The following is a 27252-nucleotide window of genomic DNA, read 5'->3' as shown; positions in this document are numbered from 1 at the left end:
TTCAAAATACGCAATCAGTGTTAAAGTCTAATAAGACAACATTAAGTTGTTGAAAGTGATTACAAAAAACCAATCCTGAGTTTTATCAGCATTCTTAATAAGGAGTTTATCTCAACCTTGGGGGTGAAAAAAAAAAAAAACCAAACCACAAAACCTTATCAGGAGGAATTTCTGCAGGATTTCTGGAACTATATGAAAAATTCAAATTAACAAAACCACCTAGTATCAGTAGACTAGTTAAAACTTCATCAGCAGCTGGATATGCACTGGCCAGAGATCCTACAACACTTGCAGGCTGCAAGCAAAACTATGTTAAGCTGCTTATCATTCCAAAGCAAAAATCAAGGATTAAGGCATACCTCCCACTGCACATCAGCTGGCATCCCTGGATAGAGCAGTCCCCAGGATTATGCTCATTTCCAAAGCTCATGACATTTGAATTAAGCAACCTTGCAGCATGAGATGGATGTACATGAAGGAACATCAGCAACACTTCATAGATGGAATTACCGAGCATCGTCATCTACCAGTTGTTTTTGACAAACCAGAGCTTTCAATGCCTCAAATGTGGGAGTGCTGAGATGAGTACATAGAAGCTAAACATCCCTCTGAAGCTGCGAGTTTAAAAATTTATATAAAAAAACATAATTACAATATCATCAGGTGTTTACAGCTATGTATTGAAATCACTTGCTACAAACAGGTTGTCAGCTCCAGTATAAAAGTAACACATCTGAAAAATAAAAGCAGTAGTCAGAGACTGCACTGCCCCTCAGCCCCATCGAATGGCAGCAAGACGGTCTGTCAGTGGTCACTGATCACAGCCAGCACCAGCAGCTCTGAAGAAAAGGGCTGGAGTCTCAGTAAAGAATAAGTCCAGTAAACATTGCTCTGAGGGAAAATCCCTCCCAAATATCAGGCGGCAGTACGCAAGCACGAGAAACAAAGGAAAGTCCATCCATGGGCAGTAGCAAAGGTCACTGAAGAAGGCTGCATCTTTCTCAAGCAGTCCAGCTCCCATCACATGGGGATACTTCAAAGGGCAGAATTGCTCAGCACAACACGTGAGCTTTGTGCATGTCCCTAAGATCAGGCAGTTGTGCAGATGTGTTTGTAAGAGATCACGTCAACCTAGACTGAAGTGCTCTGCAAAAATATCATTTTTCTTCCCAAATAGGCCTCGTATTTGCTCAAATTCCAGGGGCACATCAACAGCCTTTTTCTTTACTTCTTTATCAAAAAGCTACAAAGGAAAAAAATAGAAGATATTGGCAAAACTCAGTACAAGCTCCTCACCCTGGCTGATACCACTGCTCGCTTTAACCTCTTACAAGGTCCGGCAATAAACCTTTAACACAAAAGCCATCCTGTCACCACTGCTGCCTCGTGCTCTATTATTTAACAGACATCTTCCAGTTTTCCCTGGCTCTGGGTAACCCAAAGTGAGCCCAGCTCCCTCCCCAGCAGCAAGGCTGATGAACAGGACACAGCTATAGCATCCAGGAACCAGTCTCCTTTCCTCTGGTTCCAGTCACGCACAAAGACACAGCAACGCTACCTCAGAAGCCGAGAGCTCCAGGAGCCCTGATAAGTCATCCTCTATTTCAGACAGCGACTGGTTCAGGACAGCAGCTGCCTTGGCCACATCTGGGTGATAATGGTTTTGTAGAGACTGCAAAAACAAGACAAATAGGACATGGGTGTCATAAGTACAAGGTAACAGACCCATCTGGCTTCCCACACAGGTATCTGCCCCTTTGTTGGTCAGATCTTCAGGGAACATCAAATTCTGGCAGAGGCAAATTTGCTGTACTGTGTTCCGACAGAGCTTCAAGAAATCCTGATTTCAGCCACCGTTCAAACGATCAAAGACCCCTCCCACCCAGTTCACATCCAGCTCAGGACAGACTCCTCCACCGGCCATGCCTACAACGCACAACCCAATTCTGCCACCTCCCACAGCCCTGATGCTGCACGTGGGCTCCTGCTCTCTGGGCTTCCTGCTCCGGCACAACATTCTTTTTGCTGCTTCAACCCTTACACAAAATCCTTGTAGCATTTAAATGGAAAGGGACAATCCCGCCATTAAGGTTTTGGACCCATCAGGAGTAATTTAACCAATTCCAGCCTTCATACACCATCCTACGAACAATCCAGGTGAAAGGTGGATGTTACAGTTTTATCCAGCATTTTTAAACACAATTCTACAGGATGACCTATCTGTACCCAATTAATTTCCATCAGCACTCAGCAAGTTCCTCTCTCCCCTCCAAAGCAAATAAAAAGCCTCACACGTTTGCAGCTATTTAGTCTGTTTCAGCTGCTAATTGCACACTTTTCAGCTGCACGGTCAGATGTGTGCTCACAAGTCACCTACTAATTAGCATGTACGATTTCTCCAGTGTGTAAAATCTCTGCTTATCCTAGGACAGAAGAGGATGCAGAATAAAAGATCAGCCAGAAACTCATCTCATATGCAAGACCTACGTCAGTAGGTTCTTGTAAGTGGGACTGCCCACTGCCAATGCATGTCAAGGAAGCAGCAAGGGTGGAAGACGACCATAACAGATACAGACGTTCCTTTTTAGCTGACATACCTGAATCTCCCAGAGAGAGCTCTCCAAAGCCCTGCTTCGAGATGGCTCCTCCTCTTCCATAATATATGGATCTTCTGACATATCTAAGGAAACAGAAATACAGAGCTAATACCTTCTGCGTGATGTACAGAGACCCAGAGCAGTGCTGCAGCCAGAGCTGCTCCTTCCCAAGACATACAGGGTTCAGGACAAACTGACAGACCCCAGCACAACCCAAGAGTCAGTGTTGGCAGCACTACAGAATTGAATTACTTTTAAAGAGCACAAGTAGGGCACAAAGAACTGGAATAGTCAGTTCAACAGCACTTCAGGCAGCTTTGAATGGTCACTACTGATGATCAATACCAGCCAGTTAAATCACAGAGGAGTAAATCTCAGGAGACTGCTGAGGCCCTAGTGCGGCCACCTACACAAAAACACTACAGACAGAAATTGAGGTGGTCTCTGGTTTCTGTGTTTGGTTTCTTTTCTCATTTCTTTATAGTCCTGGGGCGAACAAGACAAATTCAGTGTCTGGTAGAGTTCCCCAGTCCTTTAGCACTTGGAAGTAGCCTGCATCAGCATGTCAGGCTCAAAGCAGCCTTCACCTGCGGAATCACTGAGGCAGGGGAGCCAACTGCGAGGCCCAAGGTCAGAGAAGAGCAATGCAGGCAAGTCTTCACAGTCAGAGAACTTGCAGGAGCAGCCAGCTGGCTTTCCACAAACTCAAGGGAGAGAGGGATCCTTCTAAACCTCAGAACTGGGGCTAGGATCTCCCATCCTCCTCCGCAGGAATCCTGCTCTTGATGCTGTCTAAAAGCCTAACACAAAACTCCCCTGCCCACCTCCCCTCTCACCTTCTGGCCCGTGAGGTCTGTGTACCAGCACTTTGCACGCAGGGTGTCTCCGGAAGAGATTACAGATGAAGGGAATGACCATGAGCAGAGCCTCAGGAGGAGCAGTGAGGGCCAGCCGGGACAGGCGCTTTATAAATGCTGCCACCAGGTAGGCTGGCAAGTGACTGTTGGAAAGGAGACAGAAGAAAGCAACATGTCAAAGTCCCAGCAAGTGAGCCAGCAGCCTCACCAACCCAAACAGCATGTCAGGTTAAAGATCAGCAAGGCTCCTCAGAATTTTTGGGCTATGGAGTAAAGAGAAGCTGTAAGAGTCCTGGTTTCAAGCAGTAATACAGGGTCTTGTACGCTCTCTGGAACAAATCTGAGGGCATTTCCATTCAATGCATGAACAACCTCCAATCACTCTGATTCAACCCAGATGCATGGCACCACTCCAGGCACTCGCCGTAGCCAAGCACAGCTCTTGTACGTGGTCACCCACTTGGCAATCTTTATTCAGTCATTTTATAAACTTCTGAGTGCTTGGCCAGGCAACTTTAATTATATTCTTCTGTTGTTTTGTGAGTTTAATTAATACATGAGCCGCGGTGTTAAATCTACGTAACGCTTCCAGGACTAAAGCAAGCAGTGCAGCTTTTAATGGGAACATAAAGCTGCTGTAATGTACGTGTGCAGTTCGGTTCTTTTTTATGGTAAAAATGCAAATTTCTAACAGCAACCAGCTCATCTAGGCACTTTCTACAGGTCAGAAGAGCTGGGATGAAAGATGACAATTTTCAACCACTCAGCCTTCAGCCCTAGGGCTCGCCACACCTGCAAGGCTCAGCAAAGCCAGCCCACAGGACACTGTCGGATCTTGCTCCTCTCTCCACTGTACACTGTGAATACAAGGGGTTTGATATTAAATGCCTCCTGCTGAACTGTAAAGTGTTACTCTTGGTTTATTTTACATCATATGATGACAACTATATGACCAACTGCTTATCTAGTTTCTTCCTCATGTACAATGAATTGACAGCATCAAGACAGACTGTCAAACACTTGATATTCCAGTGTTGTATGTCTGCAAAAGGTCATCAATTTATCAACAGCTTTATGATCTATAAAAAGCCTGCAAATGTTATTTTCCATATTCATAAAGACAGACAGAAAAATCATCACTTTCAGCCAAAGCAGAATACAGATCAAAATACGTCCATAATCATTTGCAGATCAAACTCTGATAACTAACTGCATTTTTACTGTCTGAAAGTAGATGGCTGTGCGGCAAATCTTAAAAAATAGCACAAGAAAAATTACACAACACTACCACAACACTCTTGGATTAGGTTTTCTCAGTGAAAATAAATCTAATCCAGTAGGCACAATCAATACCTTATATCCAGACATGTGGGGGACTGGTTCAAGAACAGTCTCTGGCCAACAGAAAAGCAGGAGGAAAACATATGAACGTACATAATAAAGATGCTACTTACGATGAAGACAAAAACAGGTCAGCCAAATGGAAAAAGCGGGCTCGGTACTTCACGTGATATATAGAAGGGTCTAAAAGACTGTACAGCTTTTTGTAAAAGTCAGGATATTCCCTGTTAAAAAAAGGAAAAAGGCAACATCCATTGCTGATCAGTGACATACAACGGGACTACATTGAGTCTAAATGCTTCTGTGGTTTCATTATAGACTATCGCACACCACTGCTGTGCTCTGTTTAGCTTGCTTAGGTTTCTCTCCACAGCCACCACTCGAAAACAAGCTGTAAGGTGAATTTATGACTCTTGCAGTGCCCAGCCATTTTGGGGAGTGAAGCTGTGTCCATTGACTGCAAGTGGTACAGGATCCAGTGAAAGGCACACAAAGAACGACAGCTTCACTATGTAATCAGATCAATGGAAATCAATTTTCAAGTGCTGAGCAACCACAGTCTGAAGAAGAGGATATTTAGGCTCAGCTGAAAAAAAGGTCAGACTATCTAAAGAGCTCAGCACACGAACAGCTGAGTCTCTTGTGCAGTGTTTGGCTTTCTCACTGGGGAATTTTAAAGCCTGAAGATGTGTAGAATCCACTTCAATTCCTTTCTATAAAGATATAAATGACAAAATCCATGTTCCTTTAAACAAGATGCTCTTTTTACTTACAGATTATGCTGATGAATCAGAATAAATAGTCCATTTAAGGCTAGAAGACTGATTGCTCCACCTGTAAGAAAGCAGACAGGTGTCAACACAACAAAAAAATAAATGTCAGCTTCAACTTGTTTCTATTATAAAACCTTCCCAAAAGGCACAGAAAACTAAGAGTACCTGAAATTACAGCCAGTGTGACGGTATGGTGGCACAGTTTCAACTAGAACCATCCAGAGGCTCACAAGTTACAAAGATTAAGCTGTAGTTTAGAAGAACAGACTCTGAAGGACTGAGAGACACAAACATGCTACTCCAATCCCACAAGAAAGCCACACTGGGGAGGGAAAGGTCTCCTCAGAAAGGATATTTTTGTAGGGATCTGCACATCCTCTGTCCAGATGCAGCCCAGGTATCAGCAGTGCTGGCCGAAACCCACATTTAAAGAAATCACTCCAGTGTTCTACTCTTCCCAAAGCCTTAAATGTGATTTTCCTTACATACAAGGAGCAACAACACTGATAAAAACATGTCACTTTCAGGGACAAGGGAGTTCACCCTAGTTCCTTAGCTTCATCCCAGTCAAAAGTACAACTATTTCATCACCCAGGCCATGGTGCCGCATCCAGCAGACCTTCCAAGTCCATACGCACCATGCTGCAGGCACACATCACAAAGGACATGAAGCCTGTTTTCGCTCACCTATGCCATAGGCCACGGTCAGGAAGTCGATCATAAGAGTGGGTTCATTCATATAAGGCAGGATGGAGTCATGCAGAATGACAAGAACTTTTTTGTACAGGCCAGTGGGAAGCTATGAAGGACAAAAGATACAGTGAAACAATCACTGCAGTGAGAACTCAGAAAGAAACAGCAACCCATGGCTCAAAAGGCAACACACAAGCAAAAGGGAATGTGCCAGGACAATACAGAAGGGCTTGCAGCAACAGTTCCCAAATGGAACTTTACAAGTGACACCTGACAATCAAGGCCATGAAAAGAAGCAGGTGCTCCCAACTAAAAGTGTCATCATCACTCAGATGGGAAAGTCACCAGCCAAAAGGCTTGGAAACCCTCAACTTGTGAACACAGATTGTTACACCGCAGGTCAGTCCTTACGGGTAGATTTGTTTACGGTGGGATAAAAAGGCTGAGAGTAAGGAGAAGCAGCAGACTGTATATCACGTCATGTTTCTTGGCAGAAGAACAATCCAACAGAAACGGTGACTGGGCGGTTCTCATCTGACACTGAAAGCACAGTGGGGTGCTACCAGGAGCTCCACGCAAGGACAGCCACAGCCTCTAAGGATTAGCAACTGGAAAGCAACACATGTCAGTGGCAGAAGTGACACTCACCTTGTGCTTCAAAAAACTGAGCCACATTTTTTCAAACGCCTGCTTGTGTGCCTTAAAACAGAATTGCAAACAGTGAGTTAAACACACTGGTGTAGATAAAGCTCTATTTTAAGTAGATAAAACGTTCAGCTCTGAGCACCAAATAAATAGTTACCTGCAGCTTTGACACTTTCAATTCCTCTCTGTTATCTAAGAAAAAAAGGGAAAACAGACGCTGAACTTTAAATGGATGTTTAAAAAAATTAAGATGAACCTTTTTTACTTAGTCCTTTGACATCCTAAAAATTTGGGCTGAAGTCCTTGTCTTGATGCAAGGCCATGACAGACCCCACCGTAGACTGAGGCACTGGATTTTGTAATACTGTTTAGAATCACTGTGATCACAGAAGCAGACATTTTTCATCAGCAAGCAATAATAAAGTATTTACAGAACAAAAATCTTAAACTTGACTTTCCTTTTCATACACAGTTCATCATGTGGAGCTTACTGACCTTGCTTCACCATAAATTTGACCATGTCACTCTCTTTGTTTGGCATGTTAATGGGCGCAATGAGGGAAAATACGTTCTGCTGGTAAAACGGCAGTGGCCTCTGAGAAAAACAAACAAACAAACAACATACCAACATACAATCAAACATGAAGCAAGGTCCACAACAGAAGGTAAGATGCTGGACTTCAATATTCCCCTATTTCTCAAGCACTGAATATATTTATGAAAGAAAAAAGAAAGGAAAAATCCTGATGGCTGAACTACGTATTGGTATGTTCTCTATTGCTGCCTCATCCTGGAGTACTACTCATTTGTCTAACACAAAACCCACCTCTGAACTAATTCTGGTTTAACAAAAATAGTGGATCCACATAAAGAAAACAGACTCTTCCCCTGCACCGGAGAGAGAACAGAGTTAAAAGTTCTGTGCGTACCACCCAAGCTGCAGAGATTTGGGTAAAACAGAAGCTAGAGCCCAGACCAGGTTTTGCAAGAACAACAGTACGCGTGTCTTGAACTACCTCCAATTTCAGACTGAAGACATTGTGAGCAAGGGAAAGAAAAAAAAAAGGGAAAAAAAAAAAAAAATCAATGCCTTCAAATGGGCACACTCATTTCTCTTGCTTCTGAAGTCTTTCCATACACCTCTAGTCCCTGCCTGCTTCATGCACAAGATAGATGTTTTTGGAGCAGTTTTTCCAGACCCACCTGAACAGTAACGATTTGTTACCTCTTTCGTCTTTTGCATGACTTGTCCGATACTCTCGGTGACCGCCTTTATGACAAAGTACCGAATGTCATCATACTCCATGTATTCTTGAAAGCGAGAGATCAGGAGTGAAGCATCCTCATCTATGGGAAGTAGGCCATCAACAACTACCTAACAAAGGGTTTGTAGAGGAAAATAACAAGTCAGTCTCTTGCAGCAGTGGAGCAGACAGCGAGCTGTGAGGGCTGAGGGCACCTCCCAGCTTTCTGAATGCATGGCTGTGTGCTGCTTGCTCCAGAGCAACAGTCACAAGCCATTTTAACAGACCCTACTGATCTCCGAGGTGGATCATTTAGAAATGACACAGTGGCTGAACCAGGGGCAGTATCTTCCCTCCCATCTCCCAATCCATGCAAGTGAGGCCATAGACTCCAAAAAAACCACAAGAACCATAAGCACTCAGGACCCCAGCTTGAACACGTACAAGGCAGCTGCTCCCACACCTGCAGATGCCGCCTCACCTGGGACAGAAGCTCCAGGTCTCAGTGCTCTCTCTAGACCACCACTCTCCCTCCCCAGTGAAAATCTCCTAGCTAGAAATTTTAGTCCCAGAGAAGGTGAGCACATGCGGTCCTGTGTGCCATCAGGTAATAAACGGAGGAACTTTTCAGCTCTGCAGCTTACCTTAAGAAGTTCACAAGGAAAAGTTAAACTCCCCTTCCACTCTACTTTGATCAAAGGATATTGTGCCTCCAACTCAACAAACTTCATGAGGGTGCAGAGTGCCAATTCCTTTAAAAAAAAAAAGAAAAAAAATCCCACCTCAAAAAGGACACCAGGGAGCACACCCAAAGAAGACAACTTTTAAAGGAGGAAGAACAAACTAAGTTTTCTTCACAGAAAGCTGCGTGCCTGCTACCGGCAGGCTGGTGAGCAGAGGCAAGCCAGAGCACCAGCAATGTCTCACAGCACGGCCGGCCATCCCACACCGAAATATCAGAGCGAGAACTGCTTCTGCATCGCAAGGGACCCCCACACGAACTCGTGTCCCAGCAGCGGGCTCAGGACCTACCTTGACCTGGAAGGAATCGTGTCCCATCAGCTCGGCCAAGCCATCCACGCAGTCGTTGTAGCGGTGCCTCATCCATATCTTGTATTTGTCCTCCGCGCTGTAGTTCTCTGAAGGGTGAAGCACAGAGAAGCCGTGAAAGCCCAGACCGGCCGGGACGAGCCCCAGGGAGACGCGACCCCAGCCCGAGGGCCCTGCCTCTCCGGGGACACCGCGGCATAACACCCCCCCAGCCCCCGGCTCACCGGCGAGAGAGGCCTCTTGGGCGGGCAGCGGGCCCACAAACAGCTCCCTCCGCTCCAGCAGCGCCCCGAAGAGCCGGCTGCAGGTCCGGGCGGCGCAGAGCACCTCCTCCTCCTCCTCCTCCTGGCCCTGGGGAACAGGCGTCTCTGAGGGGCGGCGGGGCGGGCGGCCCGGCGCGGCCCCTCTCCCCCGGCCTCCCCGCGGCCCTCGGCCCCCGGCGCCGCCCCACAGCCCGCCCGGTCCCGGCCCCCGGCCCGCACCGCCAGCAGCTCCAGGATCTCGAAGACGCGGTTGGCGTTGCCGCGGCTCCCCAGCACGGCTTCCAGGCAGGAGGCCAGCGCGGCGGCCCGCGCCATGCTGCCGGCGGAAGGCGGACGAGGAGGAGGAGGAGCCGGCGGCCGCTCCGCCCGCAGGCGGGGCCGGTCCCGGGAGCCCGCAGCGCGCTCCCGGCCTCCTGGAAAACCGCAATCTTCGAGGAAAAACCGCCCGAGCCCCCCTTTTCCGTGAGGCGGCGACCCCCGCCTCGCGTTACAGAAGGCAGGGCAAGGCGGTGTTATAAAAATGTACACTTTATTACACCTTCAGGTAGGATACATCACTATTCCGTACAATCCTACTGGATCAAGTACAAATGCTTATGTTCATAAGTTATTTACAGGTTGACTTCCTAACACACTCCTGGGAGAAAGACACATCAAAAGGAAAAAAAAAAAGGAAGAAGAGAAAAAAAAAAGGTGATTTTTATCTTCATTAACTGACCTAAACAAGAAACAATCGTCTCTTTAGACACAAAACCAGACCAGCACGACGACGCAGTCAACAGCCCTCCCGCTGCTGGCAGTGTTCCCCACACACGACTTCCATGCACATAGTAAGAGCTAAACATTTAAAAGTAAAACTGGGGCTAACTAAGCAATATTTCTGGATAAGCAACACTATACTGTACACAGCGTCAGTTATCTGTCACCGCTGCATTTGCTTTTCAAGTTAAACTATTCCGCTGCTAACACTGCCAGCATCGCGGTGGTAACGAAATTTGGGTATTGGCACAAACCAGTGGTTCAGCTGGGTTGGGGGAAGACTACTGCATGCACAAACAGCCTAAAAAAAAACCAACAATGCCCTCGTATTTGCAGACCTGAGGGTCCAAGAAAAAGGATGCAGGAGAAAAGAGGTATAAAACTAAAAAATCAGGAGCGCTGCCTGACCCAGCGTTTACATTCATGATGATAACAGAATGGGCTGGACCTATCCCTACCGCACACCAAGGAGCTGACTGGATATTCTTTCTTGTTTAAGCCATTTGGATTGCTAGGTACCAATAGGTGTGTACATACAGAGATAAGAACAAAAGAGATGCTTTCCTTGCCTTTAAATAGGCTCCCCTCCTAAAAGAGTAAAAAGATTACAGAACGGAAAAATAATTTTAAAATCATCTCAGAAAAGGAATGTTATAATTTTGCCTGAATTTTACACGTCATGCAGATTTATGGCCAAAGTAAAATAAATTCATTCAAGCCACCAAGAGCTTTTTGATTCCTCACTCAGTGCTGTTTGAAAACGGAGTCTGTTTGTCATTTTATGCAAAAAAACAAAGGAAACCCCCACAGTTCTATGCAGCTTTTTGCTTGTTTGTGGGTTGGGTTGTTTTTTTTTTTTCATAACAGTAAGGCAAACTGATTTGGAGGAAGAGGCCATGCTCTATTCACATCCAAAATACCCACCTGAAGATACATTCATCATTAGCTTTAGTAAAAGAATAGTACAAAAGTTAGATCTTATTCTTTACAGAGTTGAAGAATTAAGTCTTAGATTTAATTTCACTATTCTCCCCTTCCCCCAACCCCCACCCCCCAGAACTGAAAGTGGAGTAGAAAGTACTGAACATTTAAAGATGTTGCAAGAGCAGAATGAAACCGAGACATTAAATTTTATCAGTTGGAGAGTTTCCTTGACAGAAGTCCCATGAGAAACAGCTATGGATCATTTGTTTAGCTGTATCCACCGAACAATTCTTTTACCAAAAAATGGGCTACACTTTAGTACACATCTACTATCAACACAGTATTTACTCAGTTCATGCCTAAAATATCCATTATCTTAAAGTGAAATATGAGAATGAGCGCACAGGTTGGGTGATTCAGTAAACTGTACACAAAACTACTAACAAACATTTTAAAAGACTTACAAAAATGGAGAATGAAACTTTTTTTCCTTTTTAATTACATATACTTACAGGTTTTCACATTTATTGGCTAAACTTCGCAGGGAGCACTTCAAATATACGTTAGATTTTCCACAGGTATTTACCTCAAGCGAGAACAACACGCAGCTTTTATACAGATGGAAAATACTTTGCTATATTGGCCACGCTTGGCTCTCTGAATGGCTTCACCGTGGATACTGAGCGCACATCCAAACTACAGCAAAGAGCTGCATAATCCCACGGGCAGTTTATGGTATGCTAACATGAATTTTACTGACATTTATGGCATGTTACCATTTTACGTTCGTGAAGCTGGGCAGAACTTAAACATAGGTAATGTTTGCTTTATCTGGTTTGAATGAGCACAGAGAACACTGGCAGAATGTATCTTGTACAGATTTTTGAGTGCTAAACAGTTGCTAATACACTGATGTGAGAGTTTCCATGTTTAAATGTTCACCAGCAAAAAATCTTCTGCTAAAAACAAAACAGAGGTGGCCTGTCTTCATTTGGATGTTGGGAGTAGCTTCTCACTTGGCTTAGTAAACAAGAAATGCTGTGTTTCCCTGTTATTGCATTTTAGTCATTAGTTCAACTTGGTTTAGTAGGTGCCTTTAATCTGACAGTAGGCGTCCTCATTTGTACTTTTGCTTGCTGATTCTGGCCTTCAGATGTTGCTGGTGTCTGGGCTGGATTCTGTACACCTGGAGCCTGAATCTGGGGAGATGCCGTTGTCACAACCTGCTGTTGTATCAGTTTCTGCTGGACAACCTGAGCAGTAGCAGTTGTTGCAGGAATCACCTGAACCTGCTGTTGTCCTGCTGTTGTCTGAGAAAGTGTCACAGTTTGGGGTTGAGCTTGTACCTAAGACATTACGATGACAAGGCAATGACAAAAGAATACTTTGGCATTAAATGGAACATTCATTAAATCTCTGCAGTGCAAATCAAAGGACATTCCCCTAGATCCTTTACAGAAGACAGGTGGAAGGTAAAAAAAAAACTACTGGATAAAGAGGAAAATTCCTGTACTACAGAAGCAGAAGGGAAGGAACAAGATAAAAAACAGAGAGATAGATGGAGGATCCAAGAGGCTAAAATGCCCACTCTACACCCATATCATGACAATAAATACAGCCACTGAGGCTCCCAGTCTCTGACATTACCCTTTCAGACTACAGCTGCCAGTCTCTATTGCCAATTTAGGGTAGAATAGTTTGAACTTCATCCAGAAATCTAATTTTCATAGCTCTACTGAAAGCAAGGGAGAAAAAAATTAAACATCTTGTTCAGAGGACAAGGTAAGGAAAACTGAGCAGCTTCAGCTGCCTTTGTCAGAGGAGAAGCCAAACGAAGCTGCAAGGGCTTCTCCAGGGGAAAGTGAACTCTTGACCAACCCAAGAGGAATCCACTGGGAAACACTAAAAATGCAGGTAAAATAATGCCACACACATCAAGACTGTAATTTTTAAAATACTTAGCATGTATTTCCTACTGCTACTGGCATCACTGGCGCGTGTGGGAAGGGAGCTGTTTATTTGTCTTTTTATCACGAACTTCAACAGCCCAGAGTTATGCCAACATCAATGGCTTCTGAAAATTTACCTTTTAATGTCCCTTGAAAAATTATCTTGGAGCTCTTACTGACTACAGAGGACAACTCAGCTTGTGTAGACTGATGAGGTTTCTACTCCCTGCTGTCCACCTTGCCCTTGAAGCATTCACCTCTGAGATGGTTTATCAGTCAGCTTACACCACTTTATCATCATTTTAAGACAAACAGTCACAGGTTTTACTCTGCACTAAAACACTGCACTATGAACTGTGACAGATTAAAAGCTGATTGGCTCAGATTTTTGTGCACTGAAGGCAATAACTTCATCCACCATCCAAAGTTAAATCATTCCTGCCGATCAACTGCACAAGTTATGCCTGTTGCTAATGGTTTGAATGACATTGTTCTGAGCAGTGTTAAATAAACTGCCTGGTAGATAGGGGAAGGGAGACCAAACTGTCTGACTTTCTCTTGCCCTAGTTCCATCTGTAATCATAACACACTCAGAACACATACCACGCCATCCAGACTTTCACAAAGTACCTGGCACAGCTTTTTAAACTGTTACAAAACAACCTGTAACCCTGGACTTGTCCCAATTTTTGTAGAACAAACTCAGATGGCGCTCATTAGTTCAATTATTTGCTATCTTGACAATATATCACAAGAAACCAATTCTTAAAAATTCTTTCAGTACTGGAAAATATTTTTACAATTCTGTTTTGCAGCTTATCTACAGTGATGAACAAACATTGCCCATTTACCAGTATTCAAATGATTCATTTTTAGACAAGAGAACTTGCTATGTGCTTCAAAAATACTGCCTATCCCACTCATAATGTAGAAAATACACCTCTTCCAAATAAACAAGCTTTCAATAGGATCATGTTTCTAGTGCTCTATCCGACAAGCGCAAAACCTACCTGTTGGGAAACTGAAACCATCTGTTGAATGTTGGCAACAGTAGCCTGTTGCTGGACCACTTGTGGAAGTTTTGCAACCTTTAGTGACAGCAAATAAAGAACAATTTGGTCAAAATAAAAAATTGCTGACGAGCAGAAACACATTATACCTGTCAAAAACTGCTACCAAGTGAAAACCTTTCTGAAGGTTTTCATGTTAAGTTGCAGCTTGGCATTGTCAGTGATACTCAATTTTCGTAAAAAGAAACTTTTTAGATTAGTATATTGAAGAACTTAGCTAGGAGGTGAAGAGGAAAAGTCGTATTTTCAAATTTAACTGCAACATACTCATTTCTTCCTAACTACACATAAAATCGAAGGAAGCACAGAAGTTATAATGGGCTACATTATCTCTCATATACTTTTGAAAGAGTAAGGCTTCCAGCTCCTAACTCCCTTCTTTTTCCTTGGTTAGACTGATCCAGTTATGCAGAAAAGAAGACAACTGAACTGTCACCTACTCTTGGCTGCCAGAGATTAGGCTGGCAGGCAGCATCAAAAACCAGCAAGAACTCTGGCTAAATGTTCCTTAGTAAACATAGTATGGAATCTCTTGCTTAATAAAAAGGAGTGACTCTATTTATTTCAACGAGGAAAGGCAAACTTACAGCTCAGACAGTTCCTCTGACCTGTTGTAAGGCCACATATTTAGCACCAATGAATTTTATTATAAAGTCAATTTAAACAAATGTGTGACTAGAATTAATATGAGTGGATGCCAAAATGCTACATCACCTGTCATCTTTACAATTCTCCAGTCACAGCAGAGTTTAAAGGTGTAAACCTGTGTTACCTGTACCTGAATCTGGGCCTGCACTTGCTGGGTTCCACCTGGTTTCTGGGTTTGGGAAATTGGAGTTGTTAAGAACTGTGTTTTAATGGCAGGCTGTGTAGTATAAGTTACTTTTTGTTGCTGTGATGTCTGCTGTTGTGTTTGGACTGTAACCTGTTGAGCATTTATCTGCAGAAGAGAAAAAACACACCAGTGAATACAAAATATAGGTGTATTTTAGGTACGTAGCTACCAAGATGAATTACATTTAATTACTGAAACAAAATCCTCCCAGGATTAATAATAGTAAAATAAGCACTAGGCAAAAGCTTTCATGCACTTATGCAAATATTCTGAATCACCTGAAGTGTTTACTGAGAAGGTTCTCTCTTACACACATGCACACTTTATACCATAACACACTTCCAAAAAACCGCACGGTGGCTGGTTAACAGCAAAGCCATGAGAACACAACTTTTCAGGAAAAAAAGTATTTTCACAAATTATATCAGAAACAGTAAAAATCTTTGGGAATTTTCCACATTTGATTATATTAGAAGTGACTAAAGAGAACCTTAATCTTTGTTACTTAGAAAAGAGCACCCAGTTTGGGGCACAAGAAATCATGCCAAACTATTAAAAAACTATTAATCACCTGACAAGGCAGACATAAACCATTCTCTCAACATATACTTAAGATCCTCCCCTAGAAATACTGACTCTAGAAGTGTCCTTGTAATAATTCAGAGCTGAAGCTTTACAACCACAGAAGCATTATATAATTCAATGGAAGAGCAAACAAGAAATACCTTTTGCTGCACAGTAGCCTGACTCTGTGCAACCTGAGGCTGGATAGCTTTCTGTTGCTGCGCTGCCTGATGATGCTTGAGTTTTAGAAGCTGCTGGACATGCAGTGGCTGTGCAACTACTGTCTGGCCTCCTGAAAATTACAAAAATAATTAGAACTGTAGGAGTCTTAATTTTATTGCTTTGTTCTAGTAGTCACAGCTTGCAAACACAGAGTGTGCTTTTTATAGACCTATACATCTGCATAGCTTTGAGCACTAATAACCCACTGATTTTAATGGGAATAAGACATACGATTTTGAGAGTGGTGAAAAACCGTTCTGTTATCCAAGGGCACGAGTAAGCCAACTTTGTGTTCTAACAATAATCTTCCTACAGGAAAAATTCTGTCCACAGTGCAGGAGACAGCTATGAAATACAAGTATCCCTATTTCCAACTCACATTTTTATAAAAAAATGATATTCCTATGTCTTCATTTTTAAAACTATATCCGCTTGCCTACTGTCATGCACAGACTTAAAAAAAAAAAACAAAACAACCACATCTGGCTAAAGAATCATGCTCACCTCCAGATTAAAGGGAGGTTAGAAACAAATTAGAATACAACCTCTATCACTTTAGTTTTTAAAAAGTGAATGTCCCACAGAAGACATTATTTGAAACATCTCACCTTTAAAAAAGTGAGATTTAAAATTTTATTATTTTTTTATTTATTATTACTATTTTATTACTAAGTTTGTTGACATACCTGCTGCTTTCTGCGGCTGCCCAATGGCAACACTAATGCCTGCAACAGTAACAGGGAGTGTAGTGACTCCAGCAGACGACACAACAGCGGCTGGAACAGATACCACCGGAGGCTTTGCCAAAGCAACCTGTGCTGCTTGTGGAGTTTGGGCTTGGATCTGTCCTTGTGCTTGGAGCTGGGAAGCAGGAACACGAGTCTAAGCAGTAAGGAATGAAGATTACTGTACTGGCACAAAAAATATTTGCTGCATATAACAGGTCATTATAAAGTTATAATTGTAAATGTTTCTAAATATAATTGCTTTTTTACAGTAATACACTTGAGAGATGGTAAGTGCAATTTAAGGCTATTTATGTTACAGCTGTATCTTTCATACTGCCTAAGTAATGCAAAGGGCACTTCTGTGCTTGAATGACCAGCATCCAGTCCATTTAAATGAGTAAATAAGGTGGTTAAGACTGTTTTTCCAAAGTCAAAAACAACTTACAAGACGAGCAACTTGCAGGTTTGTCACAGTAGTGCCTGTGAGGACTGCGCCAGGACGAGGAGCCGTAACGGCAGTGAGTTGTTGAGTTTGCTGTTGCTGTTGCACTTGCACTTGTGCTGTTTGCTGCTGTGCCCCTTGCTGTGTCTGCTGCGCTGCCTGCTGCTGGGGAAGCTGCAGTTTCTGCTTCTGCAACTTGATCAGCTGCTCCTGCAAAAATCAAACACTTCCATCATTTCTAACCTTTTACGTGACTACAGGAAAAAAAAAATGGAGATGAATCTGGAGCTTTAAAGGAGAAACATTCTATGCCAGACTTTAGTTAAGATCAAAGAGCTCAGAATGCAACTCCTTTACGCAGTGGGTTGCCAGTGAATAAGAAACAGCAAGTGCTTTACATCCCAACTTACTGCGATAGCGGTACTGCTTGAAATGGCTGTCAGATTCGCTGCCTTCATGAAATTTTTGTAGGATCAAATTTAAGAAAGAGCTGCATATCACTATAGCCCAAGAAAACGGGGTACAACACACACTGCTAATGATGCTTACACTAGCATGAGAGTAAGATGCCATGACAGAAGCATCTCCTTACCTGTGACAATTTCCCCACAGTTTTTATTTGAGCTGGAGACTGGGCTTGTGCCTGAGCCTGAATCTGTGGGACCTGCACCTGAGCAGCCTGTTGCTGCTGTTGTCTCAGAAGCTGGAAGTGAGCAGGGGTGATTGTTTTGCCGGACAGCTGGACTGTTGGTGTAGCTGTGAATAAAGAAAAAACAAAATGCTCTGAAGATTTTCAACATTCAATTTAATTAATTGATTTCATCTGAAAAGCCAAGCTGTTAAATGCATATTTTTCTGCTCCAGTTTGTGGACTAACTACAAATAACAACACATTAGCATAAACTTGATGTAGAAGCAGAGTAAATAACAAAATATATGCTCCTTTCTTCACAGTGGTTTTTAGTAGAGACAGTCAATTCCAATATTTTACTACTAGATTATTAATAGTATTTTTTAATTTTAATGCCTAGAGGCCAACCAGTTCCTCTACTGCAACACTTTATTCAGAAATACTGGAGAAAAATGTAATCTGAGCACCAACAATAAGCAAGTTAAAAATCATGGCATTCTTTAATTGTGCTGCCAACAAATCCACATTTTCAATATTGTGGGGCTACAGTGGTCAAACAAATTACAGGAATTCTCTGTCTACCCTAGGAAAAAATCCCTAAACACACCATTATTACCTGGTGTGACCTGAGTCACTAACGATCTTGTCTGGGTCTGGACAGGTGTCAAGTTTGTAGTGACTACTGCTGATGCTGTAACTGATGTTACCGCACGCACTCCCTGGGTAGATGCTATCGTCACCAGTTCTGTGGAAGCAGCCGGTGCTGCTGCAGTCCGCTGCTGGGTGTGTACCACTTGTGCAGTTGCAGTGCCTCCCGAAGTCTGAAAAGGAACAAAGTCGTTACTTCTCAGTTTCCATACCTCATATAAAGCTACGGAACCTTATGGAAACGGACTATACAATTTTGGAAACAAACATCAAAAATGGAAAACATTGCAAGAGCAAAGGAGGTCCAAATCTTTCTAATACATCTATCTGTTTGGATAGGTCTCATAATCAGCATCTGGTTAAATATTTTTTTAAACAGGCTGATCACCAAACCCTTAACTACGTTACAGAAATTTGATTTTACTACCTTTCAATCTTTTGCTTTATCTTCCATAGTCTTAAACCATTAAAATAATAATAAAGATCGCAATTAACAAAGCACAAAACAGTTACAGCCTGGAAATGATAATGACATAATACATTGCCTGTGACAGCACTCGCCTATGAACTACTTTTAACAGTAGTATCTATTAGGCACTTTGTTCTGACAAACTGTTCCAGTGTATTCTGATTTTTGGTAAGGGAGAGGGGTTTGATACAGAATCACATGATGCACATGAAATTTGCAAGAAGCAAATAACATGGAAAGCTAAGGAGGAAAACAGATACGCCGATGAAACACACAATCAACATTAGTCCAGGGACTCAACTGGGGATGCAATCTACTCACAGTCAATGTTCCAGGTATAACAGGTGAAGCCAGACGTTTATTGATGGGCTGAAACGTAGCAGCAGGGACTCCAGCAACAGTATTCACTATGACATTTCCACTCACTGTAGCTGAAAGCAAGCCAAGATTAAACGTGAGATTCTAAAAATGAAAATCCGAATGTCCTATGATCTCCAATGCCTAATTATAAAGTCTTCTTACCAGTCTGTATACTTGTCCCCGTAACTGCCGTTTTGATTGTGCCCGCCTATTTAGAAGACAAGGTAACAGTTCAGAAAAACAATAAAAGAAAAATGAATATAGCTCTTAAGTACTATGCTGTTTAATAAAATGCTGTATTCCAGAAGTGAAAAAACAAAATGCAATAAAATGCAGAGATATTTCTGCAATTGTTCATCCATTCTACATACCAACAACTGATGTATATATTAGGATTCTGCCACACTACAACTGGAGATCAGTCAAATGTTTGGTAAATACTGGTCATTTGACATCCTTGTTAGCAGAAGGGAGCAATGTGTTACCCTGGTGCGCCACAGACAACCACTCACACATGAACATCACTCAGCAGCAGAAACACAGCAATACTTATGGGTCAGAACCCACCCTCTGGCTCTTTCTGTAAAAGCTGTAGCATTCTTGCCCTTCAACAAGCAAAATAAAATCATCACTGCCTGTACACATTAGTATGCAAACTGGATTGGCTCTAAAAACAAAAGTCTCAGACCTGTCATTACATTCATCAAAACAAGACTCAAGATTTAAGGGAGCAGTGAAAATTTTGCACAGATCTGCAATAAAACAACCATGGTAGGTCCTGTAGAACACAACATTCAAGTTGCCTTGCAAAGGTTAATAGATCTCTGGGTTTTAAGCTACTTCAACAGAGTAGCTCTTACAGCTACATTCTCTTTATTCTCCAAGTTCTCTGTATAAATACTGTTCACTGATTGTGTAAATGTATTTGCTCAGACTCGATTCAATTAAATTGAAATCTAAACTGAAAAAGGCAAAAAATCTTTGCAAAGGATATGGTGTTTTTCCACCTCAGAATGCCAAGACCTCTTGCTATAATGGTACAAACACAGTCTGAATAAATGAGCAAAAAAGAAGATAACCAGCATACCCAGGAAAATTTAAAAAAAAAAAAAAAAACAAAAACAAAAACAGAAAGAAAGAAAGAGCTTTTATTTCACTATACTGACCCAAAAGTCTCACTTTCCAGAGAAAATAAAACACACAAATATGGTACAAACAGAAGAACTGAAGTTACTACATCAGAGGCACCAAGCCCTCCCTTTCTTACCAGTACTGCAGTGTTGGCCACCGTAGTTACTGCAGTCTGCACGACTGCCTGGGGCTGCTGAACTACCTGCGCCTGAGCCTGCGCCTGAGGCTGGGCTTGCGCTTGCTGCACAGCTGGTTGCTGAGCCTGCTGCTGGCCAGCTTGCTGCTGCTGAGGCTGTGGGCCTGTTTGTTGCTGTGCCCTCTGCTGTTCAGCCAAAGCCTAGGAAATCAAAGTGTGAGCTTTCACAGTCTTCAAAACAGCGCATGCAACAATCAGGTTGTTCTTTTTTAAAAAAAACAAACAAACAAAACAAACAAACAAACAAAAACTCTTTGATTCTAAGCATGTATTATGTATGTGTGTGCAGAGACAGCATACAGATCTGTTTTCACTGTAACTCTAACGCCAAGTGACATGACCTAACTAGTTTCAAACAACAAACTATATACTCATGGTTACACAGCTTAGAGCATAGCACAACAAGCAGTTTACCAGCAACAAGCAAGTCAAGTATCTCTTTCTGAGTAATACAAGAAAGGAGGCTACAGAATGGTCCAGAATAAAACAAGATTTTTACATGTTTTTATATATTTTCCAAAAAGATGCTTCTGAACAATGAGTGTGACATACAGGCCCAAGGAAAGGTCCCACTTTGGAACTTGGATACCTAAACTTCAGTATATGAACAATTTGCAGCTGCTCATAACATCTACTGTACTGCCAAACTTCTGTCAGAGGCATCTTTCATAAAGTGATAGAATGGTTTGCGTTGGAAGGGACCTTTAAATGTCATCTAGTCCAACCCTCTGCAGTGAGCAGGGACATCTCCAACCAGATCAGGTTGCTCAGAGCCCCATCCAGCCTGACCTTGCATTTTGCTCACACTTCCTCTGTTGTCTAATTTGTTTAATTAGTGCAGTTATATGTATAGCTGAGATGGAGACTGTACCTTTTTCTCTTTCGCAATACGTTCTGCTCGGAGGGAGGCTACTTGAATTGGAGGAAGTGGCTTATCATAGTTTATTCCACTAGAAACAATGACAGGATAAAGCACACAATCGTTAAAATTAAAAAACTGGAAGTTAACAAAGAAAAGAAAAAAAGCACTTTTATACAATTCATAACTCCTTTAAGACAGAGAGTGCCCACCTTTCTGCAAGCACTGAGGCATGCTTTGGATTCTTCTGGAAAGGATTCATGCCAAGTCTGAAATTGAGCAAAACTGTATTACTGGAGACAGAAAAAAACTTAAAAATAATATTTAATTTCACATGTTTTAGCAGATGACACTGAAGCTTTGGTGAAGTTTTCACGATATTCCCACCAGCACTGGAGCCTGCATACAGACAGACATTTCAAGAAAGACTCAGTAAATATTAAATGAATACAGAAAAAGTCACTGCAGGAAAATAGATAGAAAACAATGTACTACTAAACAGCAGAGACATCAAAACGTTTACACTTCAGGCAAACGGAAAGTGTAGTTTAATGAAGTAAATTAAAAAAAAACTGAGTGCTCTTCTGCTCTTAATCACACAAAACAAATTCATGCAGGGAGTAAAAGCTAACCCAAACACATGAAATATGAAGGTGTTCCCATAACAGAAGACCAGGACACAACGAAAGAGATCAAGAAAAGAGAAAAAAAAACCAGGATCTTGAAACAGAGTGTAAAATAACTCTCAGTCGCAAGAGCAGTTCAGAAATCCAGGAGATCTGTGGTGACAAGGAGACAGAACGATCCCAGTTTAACTTACAGAGGTTTGATAGGTGGACTTCTTTTTCCCGCAATCATTTTCATCATCTCAAAATGATTAGTATAAAGTTGCGTGTGGGTTGCACCCTCATCTTGAGCATAGATCTGATTGGTACGAAGTGGGCGACTGTTTTTAGTCTAAAAAATGAAAACAAACCAACTTTCAATTGCAAACACACACATTCACATGGCGTTTTGTCTACATACAAACACATGGTGCGCTTGTAGATTATTTAAAAGTGTACTCCAACATATCTATCACAGACTGGTTTCTGCCTCGTGTCACTGATAACTTACTGTTACAAAAAACTCTATGGGAAATATATAAAGAAAAAGCAAAATAAGGAGCAGCTCTCACGGTCACACTGGCATCAGCACTTGGGGACATACAAAATGGCAAACTCTAATTTGAAAAAGAATCTTTGCTTTAGTTTAGATTTTGCAAGTTTAATTCAGTACCCAAACCAAGAGCCCATTAGTTTATAGTTATGCATAGCGCACACATAACAGAATAAAACCATCACTGCACTGCTCTCCCAACAAAGCTATGTTAACATCCAGCACACCATGCCACTCTAACATTTGGCTTCTCCTAAGCAGAAACTGCCAGTCAGGGACAAACCTGCTTATTAGTCAGAGAATAGGACTACAGCCAGAAGTTCTACATTCTCTACTCAGTTCTGTCACTAAATTGCTGTACTGTTTGGAAGAAGCTGTTTATAATAATGGAATTTCTTTTTGTTTCTGTAGCATACTATCATCCTTATTTACTAAAAGGTGCTTCAAGCATTAAATTCACTATATATTTGTAATCCACTTAGACTCTAGCATGAAGTACATTCTTACAGATCTTAAGTACCATCATAATAGTCAGGATATGTTACATGGTTGTTAGGTGGAAAAATACCCACTACAGTTTAAGTGAAATCACAAACTTCTCACATGATTTAAAATTTATCTACCAAATCCAAAAGCTGAAGTCTGGTGTCAATCCACTGTATCAACAAAGAAAGGAAAAATAAATTTGGAATTTTAATTGATGTTTCAGAACTCAAGTAACACTCAACATGGATCTCATATGAATTATCTGCCCACCTCCATTGCTGCTAAATACCACAGTGTCTAGATTTGATTTTGAAAGAATACCAATGCACACCTTATAAATACTTTTTGTCTTCTTTTTAGGATTAGCTTCGTACATTAGCTGTAAAATAAGAAGGAAAGTTAGATGATCTTTCGTGGAAGATTTTGTTCAGGTGCTTTTTCTTTTCAAAGAAATCACATAAAATAAGTGGAAATCCTGATGAGGATAATTTTATAATCTTTTAAAAGTTATTTATTTACACTGTTGAAACATTTAACAAAAAACAAGTGTTTACGGAGATAAGGAAAAAAAAAGCTCTACAAACTTAAGGTAAAAAAAGACGCATCATTCTATGTAAACTCACCTTTCCTTCTTCCCTTGGAATAATGACATTTTCGTATCTGTTTCGGCATTGTTTTGGTGAGCGATAGACTCTGCTGCATGAGTTAACAACATCACTAACAAGGTCCCAATTGGCAGTGTGTGCTGGCGATACTACAGCAAGATTTAAAGGAAGCTCCAGCAGCTGCTTCACTGCCTACGATAGATAAAGGTACAAAAGATTCAGATGACAAATCGTTCCAATTTTCCAGACCTACCCTTATCTGCATGTGTCCACACACCATTACTACAATATATAGACAGCGAAGAGCTCAGGCTATGGGTTCACCTACATTCACAGAGAATAAATAATTATAAAATGCTATTATGCAGACTGACATGCAAGCAAACACTTGGAGATTGGTATAAGAGGAACGGAGAGCTGCCATTCAAGCGCTGCTCTCTTCTGAAAGGTTGGGAGAACCTTAGCTGCATTATCCAATGTCCAGCCAGCACAACTAAGCTGGAACATAATAGTAGTGGTCTCTGCAACAAAAATAGGACTTAATCATGCATTTTGAAGTTTAACCTTTAACTTATCCTTAGAGGAACACAAATGACAGGCAATCTGTTCTGAGTTATGTCAGCAAAATGCCAAACTAGCCACTAAGAGTTAGAAACAACCTTGAAGAGATAAAGTGCAGAAGGAGCCATTCCTGAAATTAGAAGCAAAAATACAATAAATAACAACAGCAGAAAGGGCAGTATCATCTGACCTGCAGAAGTGCCCAGTCTTCACTGATCAACCACTCCGGATTATCCTGTCCAGCCTCAGCAGCTGGTTTGACAAGAGTTGGCAAAGGCTTTGCAAACTGTGTCTGCTGTTTCAACAAGATGTTTTTCTTTTGCTCTTTGCCCTCTCGGCGCATTTTCAACATTCCTGGAGTTGCTCGATCAAAAAGTGAACGAGGTGGAATAACGGTCTCTCCGTGACGCTGCTTTTTCTTCCTACCTGCAGCTAAGACAAAAAAAACCCCATTTTTGGTAAATAGTTACTACCTTTCTTTGATTCCTCTGCTACTTATAGCAGCAAAAGGCTCCTACATGTGTACAGAGTATTCCTCACTGCCTCTTAAAAGCGTACTGTCAGTAACTAAACAGAACCTAGTATAAAGTAAGATCAGCCTTGTCCTAACTCACACAGTAGAATGCCTGTTTTCTGAAACTGTCCTTTCAAGAACACCTACATATCCAAACAGAAAGACACACCCTAAGAACTGGGGTTTCCAGCGATTCTGTTGCTTCAAGACTACGGTGAGACAAGAATTTTCATCTCTTCAAACCTGCAAATTTGATCTTTACTGCACCAGATGGGTAGGAGGTATGAAAAATTCCCTCATTTTTTTAACTTTCAGCAATAAATCTCAGAGTACTTTTGAACTAACACTTACCTGATGGATCTGTTTTGTGTCGTTTACGTTCCTTCCTGACATACACTGGAGGTAACTTTGATTCTGGAATAGGGGTGGTATCATACATCAGGCACATAACAGAATCTATGTAGATATCATTGTCATCCTGAGGTGGAGTGGGAGGAGTCCAAAGCTGCAGGGAAAGAAGCTGTAGTTACTACAATATTACCCTCTCCACTGATCTTTATGTTTAAAACAATAAAAAGCCTGTTTAGGCTGACTGGTGTTACTTTTACTTACTGGCATTATTTCAGTTTGTCCATCTGGACCTTCGTAGACATACTCCTACACAGCAAAAAGAGAATACAATTCAAATGATCCAACTGAACCCTGAAGGAAAAGGTATTCCTAAAATAATTGTTAAGCAATACACTATTAGGAAAAATAAGACTAATCAGGAATTACTTTGTTATATGCATCCTCTCGAGTGTAGGTTAGAAGTTCCTCTTCATCCTCCCAAAGCATTTTTTGCTCTTTTTCCTTTAACTCCTTCATATGCTGGACTTCCCATGCTTTCTTCGCAGTTTTCAGTTCCATCTAGATGAAAGTTAAACTCCTTATAAACTTCATGCAGTAACAGACACTAGATTAACGGCCACATCTCTTTCCTAACAGATAATTTTACAATCACTTAGAAGACATTTTTTGATCTCTGTTGAGAGTCTTCAGACCCTCAAAATAAAGCAAACTCCGAATTTCAGTTAAACAACCAAGACAACCAGAACACAGCTCCTTTACCCAAATAAGCAGGCTTACAGAAATTAATTATTTTTTCCCTTACTACCAATTAAGTACAACAAATATTTGCTGACTTGTGCTAAAGAATGTAATTCCCATTTTATAAAAAAGAAATTACTGACACCTACTTAAACTGAGAGAATCCTCAGATAATAAGCTCTCTGTAAGGCATTCCAGTGTTCATAAAGTATAGCAAGAGAAGATCACAGAAGTGCCTACAATATATTCTACGTCACTGGAGAAACTTGCACTTCACATTGAAAATATAACCCTGCCTGTATACACCATGACAGAACAACATGAAAAAGAAAGATTTGTTGGTTTACCTCATTCAACCGTGGCTCGTTCTCATCAACTGAAACATGGAAGAGCTCTAAATAATTCAAAGCATACTTCTCAATTGGAGTCAGCTGAAAGAATGAATCAAGGAAAAAAAAAGTTATTATTGAGGATAATAAAAGAAATGTTAACTGAAGGAGAGTGTATCACAGCTCTCCTTAAAACTAATCTCCCTCTCTGAGAGCTTAACATCTTAAGTCAGCAGGAGATCTCCCATCCATTTAATGGGAGTATCAATCCCATAGACAACAAAGTTGCTTTAAGGCCAGACTGCAAAGAAATTTAGATATTTGAATTAAACATTATTTTTTAAACAAATATCCATGGAAAATCACGGTACCTGATCCACAACAGCAACTAACTCCTGCAGCTGTGAGGGCTCTTCATTGTATTTTGTTTCACAGAGCTCTGAGATTAAAGGTTCAATGCTTGACTCAGGTCCTGCTTCTTGTATGCAATCATTTGGCTCCTCATCTTCTTGTTCAATACTGTTGAGGGCCTTTCAGAAAGACATATTTTAAAAGTAATGAAGACTTCAATAACATGGAAAAAAACCCCATAAGGAGTTCACTGAAATCCGACAAATCTCTGGAGTAAGTTTCTGCTGAGGTAAGAGAAACAGTCCCTGAAAGTATACAACTCAACTGTGGGATTTTACAAGGAAAATGACAAAACCACATAAAACTACCAGAAAAACAGACTGACAGAATCTATCCAAATAAAAAAAAGATAAGGCAGCTCTTCAACACTAATGGTGCACAACTGTATTTTTAATATATGTATTAATAATTACCTCTATGAATGGTCTTGCAACTTTAGGTGAAATATTTTCTGCTGGAGATGGCTCTTGAGAAAGTACTACAAATTCTTCTGCTTTCACTCTGAATCCAGAATCCTCCATAGGAGAATGAACTTCAAACAATTCCTGAATTGTTTGCTTGGTAAGTAGGGGGGAAAAAAAAAAAAAGAAAAAAAAAAAGTACATTAAGCTTTCGGGACCATTCAATTTTTTAATATCACTTTGAATTAACTCAGGTTCAAGTGACCTTATAAACTACGGACTGACTAAAGATAATATAAACCTCTATCTATTCTTTCTGGAAAACTGTCCGTTTTCACTTCTGTAACTTTCTCCTGTAGGACTACAGAGTACAATGAAATGTTAACAGTTCATTTATAGGAAAGTTATAAATACGCGCTTGGGAGTGCCAGAAGGGGACAGACTAGCT

The 27252-nt window shown here is 41.4% G+C and overlaps 2 protein-coding genes across 15 annotated transcripts in view; both read right to left on the bottom strand.

The window, feature by feature from the left end:
• Window positions 1-659: 659 nt before the first annotated feature.
• NOC4L (nucleolar complex associated 4 homolog) lies at window positions 660-9778 on the bottom strand. Its single transcript, XM_086761773.1, has 15 exons — window positions 9683-9778; window positions 9425-9545; window positions 9183-9289; window positions 8795-8902; window positions 8132-8281; window positions 7402-7501; window positions 7064-7098; window positions 6910-6960; window positions 6256-6367; window positions 5569-5629; window positions 4909-5019; window positions 3434-3597; window positions 2598-2680; window positions 1559-1672; window positions 660-1243 (listed from the first exon to the last, which is right to left on the bottom strand). The coding sequence occupies exons 1-15, from the start codon at window positions 9776-9778 to the stop codon at window positions 1127-1129; spliced, it is 1530 nt and encodes a 509-aa protein (XP_086617899.1). The 3' UTR covers window positions 660-1126.
• Window positions 9779-9975: 197 nt separating this feature from the next.
• EP400 (E1A binding protein p400) overlaps window positions 9976-27252 on the bottom strand; it is a 47754-nt gene continuing 30477 nt past the window's right edge. For 6 of the 14 annotated variants that reach the window (XM_086761970.1, XM_086761959.1, XM_086761961.1 and 3 more), the window contains 23 exons: window positions 26817-26960; window positions 26364-26522; window positions 26011-26094; window positions 25352-25483; window positions 25187-25231; window positions 24926-25079; window positions 24251-24492; window positions 23518-23691; window positions 23226-23273; window positions 22071-22207; window positions 21463-21519; window positions 21263-21341; window positions 20332-20532; window positions 19227-19272; window positions 19026-19135; window positions 18204-18408; window positions 17549-17712; window positions 16960-17166; window positions 16473-16668; window positions 15726-15856; window positions 14938-15105; window positions 14106-14183; window positions 9976-12492 (listed from right to left, as the gene is read on the bottom strand). In XM_086761970.1, the coding sequence (XP_086618096.1) occupies window positions 12220-12492; window positions 14106-14183; window positions 14938-15105; window positions 15726-15856; window positions 16473-16668; window positions 16960-17166; window positions 17549-17712; window positions 18204-18408; window positions 19026-19135; window positions 19227-19272; window positions 20332-20532; window positions 21263-21341; window positions 21463-21519; window positions 22071-22207; window positions 23226-23273; window positions 23518-23691; window positions 24251-24492; window positions 24926-25079; window positions 25187-25231; window positions 25352-25483; window positions 26011-26094; window positions 26364-26522; window positions 26817-26960 (3234 nt within the window). In that variant the 3' untranslated portion in view covers window positions 9976-12219. Of the gene's footprint in view, window positions 12493-14105; window positions 14184-14937; window positions 15106-15725; window positions 15857-16472; window positions 16669-16959; window positions 17167-17548; window positions 17713-18203; window positions 18409-19025; window positions 19136-19226; window positions 19273-20331; window positions 20533-21262; window positions 21342-21462; window positions 21520-22070; window positions 22208-23225; window positions 23274-23517; window positions 23692-24250; window positions 24493-24925; window positions 25080-25186; window positions 25232-25351; window positions 25484-26010; window positions 26095-26363; window positions 26523-26816; window positions 26961-27252 lie in introns of those variants that run through there. The other 8 variants (XM_086761972.1, XM_086761971.1, XM_086761973.1 and 5 more) reach the window with 5 other exon arrangements.

Source organism: Chlamydotis macqueenii, chromosome 17 (genome assembly GCF_036417535.1).
Source record: "Chlamydotis macqueenii isolate bChlMac1 chromosome 17, bChlMac1.mat, whole genome shotgun sequence".
Taxonomy (NCBI): domain Eukaryota; kingdom Metazoa; phylum Chordata; class Aves; order Otidiformes; family Otididae; genus Chlamydotis; species Chlamydotis macqueenii.
Note: the sequence above shows the minus strand (reverse complement) of the source record. Positions and strands in the feature narration are given on the sequence as shown.

Coding starts and splice junctions, on each gene's coding strand:
- NOC4L (XM_086761773.1), bottom strand. CDS start 9,778: ATGGCGCGGGCCGCCGCGCTGGCCTCCTGCCTGGAAGCCGTGCTGGGG. Junction 7,099..7,401: donor CAAATTTATGGTGAAGCAAG/GTCAGTAAGCTC, acceptor TTTTTTTCTTAG/ATAACAGAGAGGAATTGAAA. Junction 5,630..6,255: donor GACCGTGGCCTATGGCATAG/GTGAGCGAAAAC, acceptor GCTTTCTTACAG/GTGGAGCAATCAGTCTTCTA.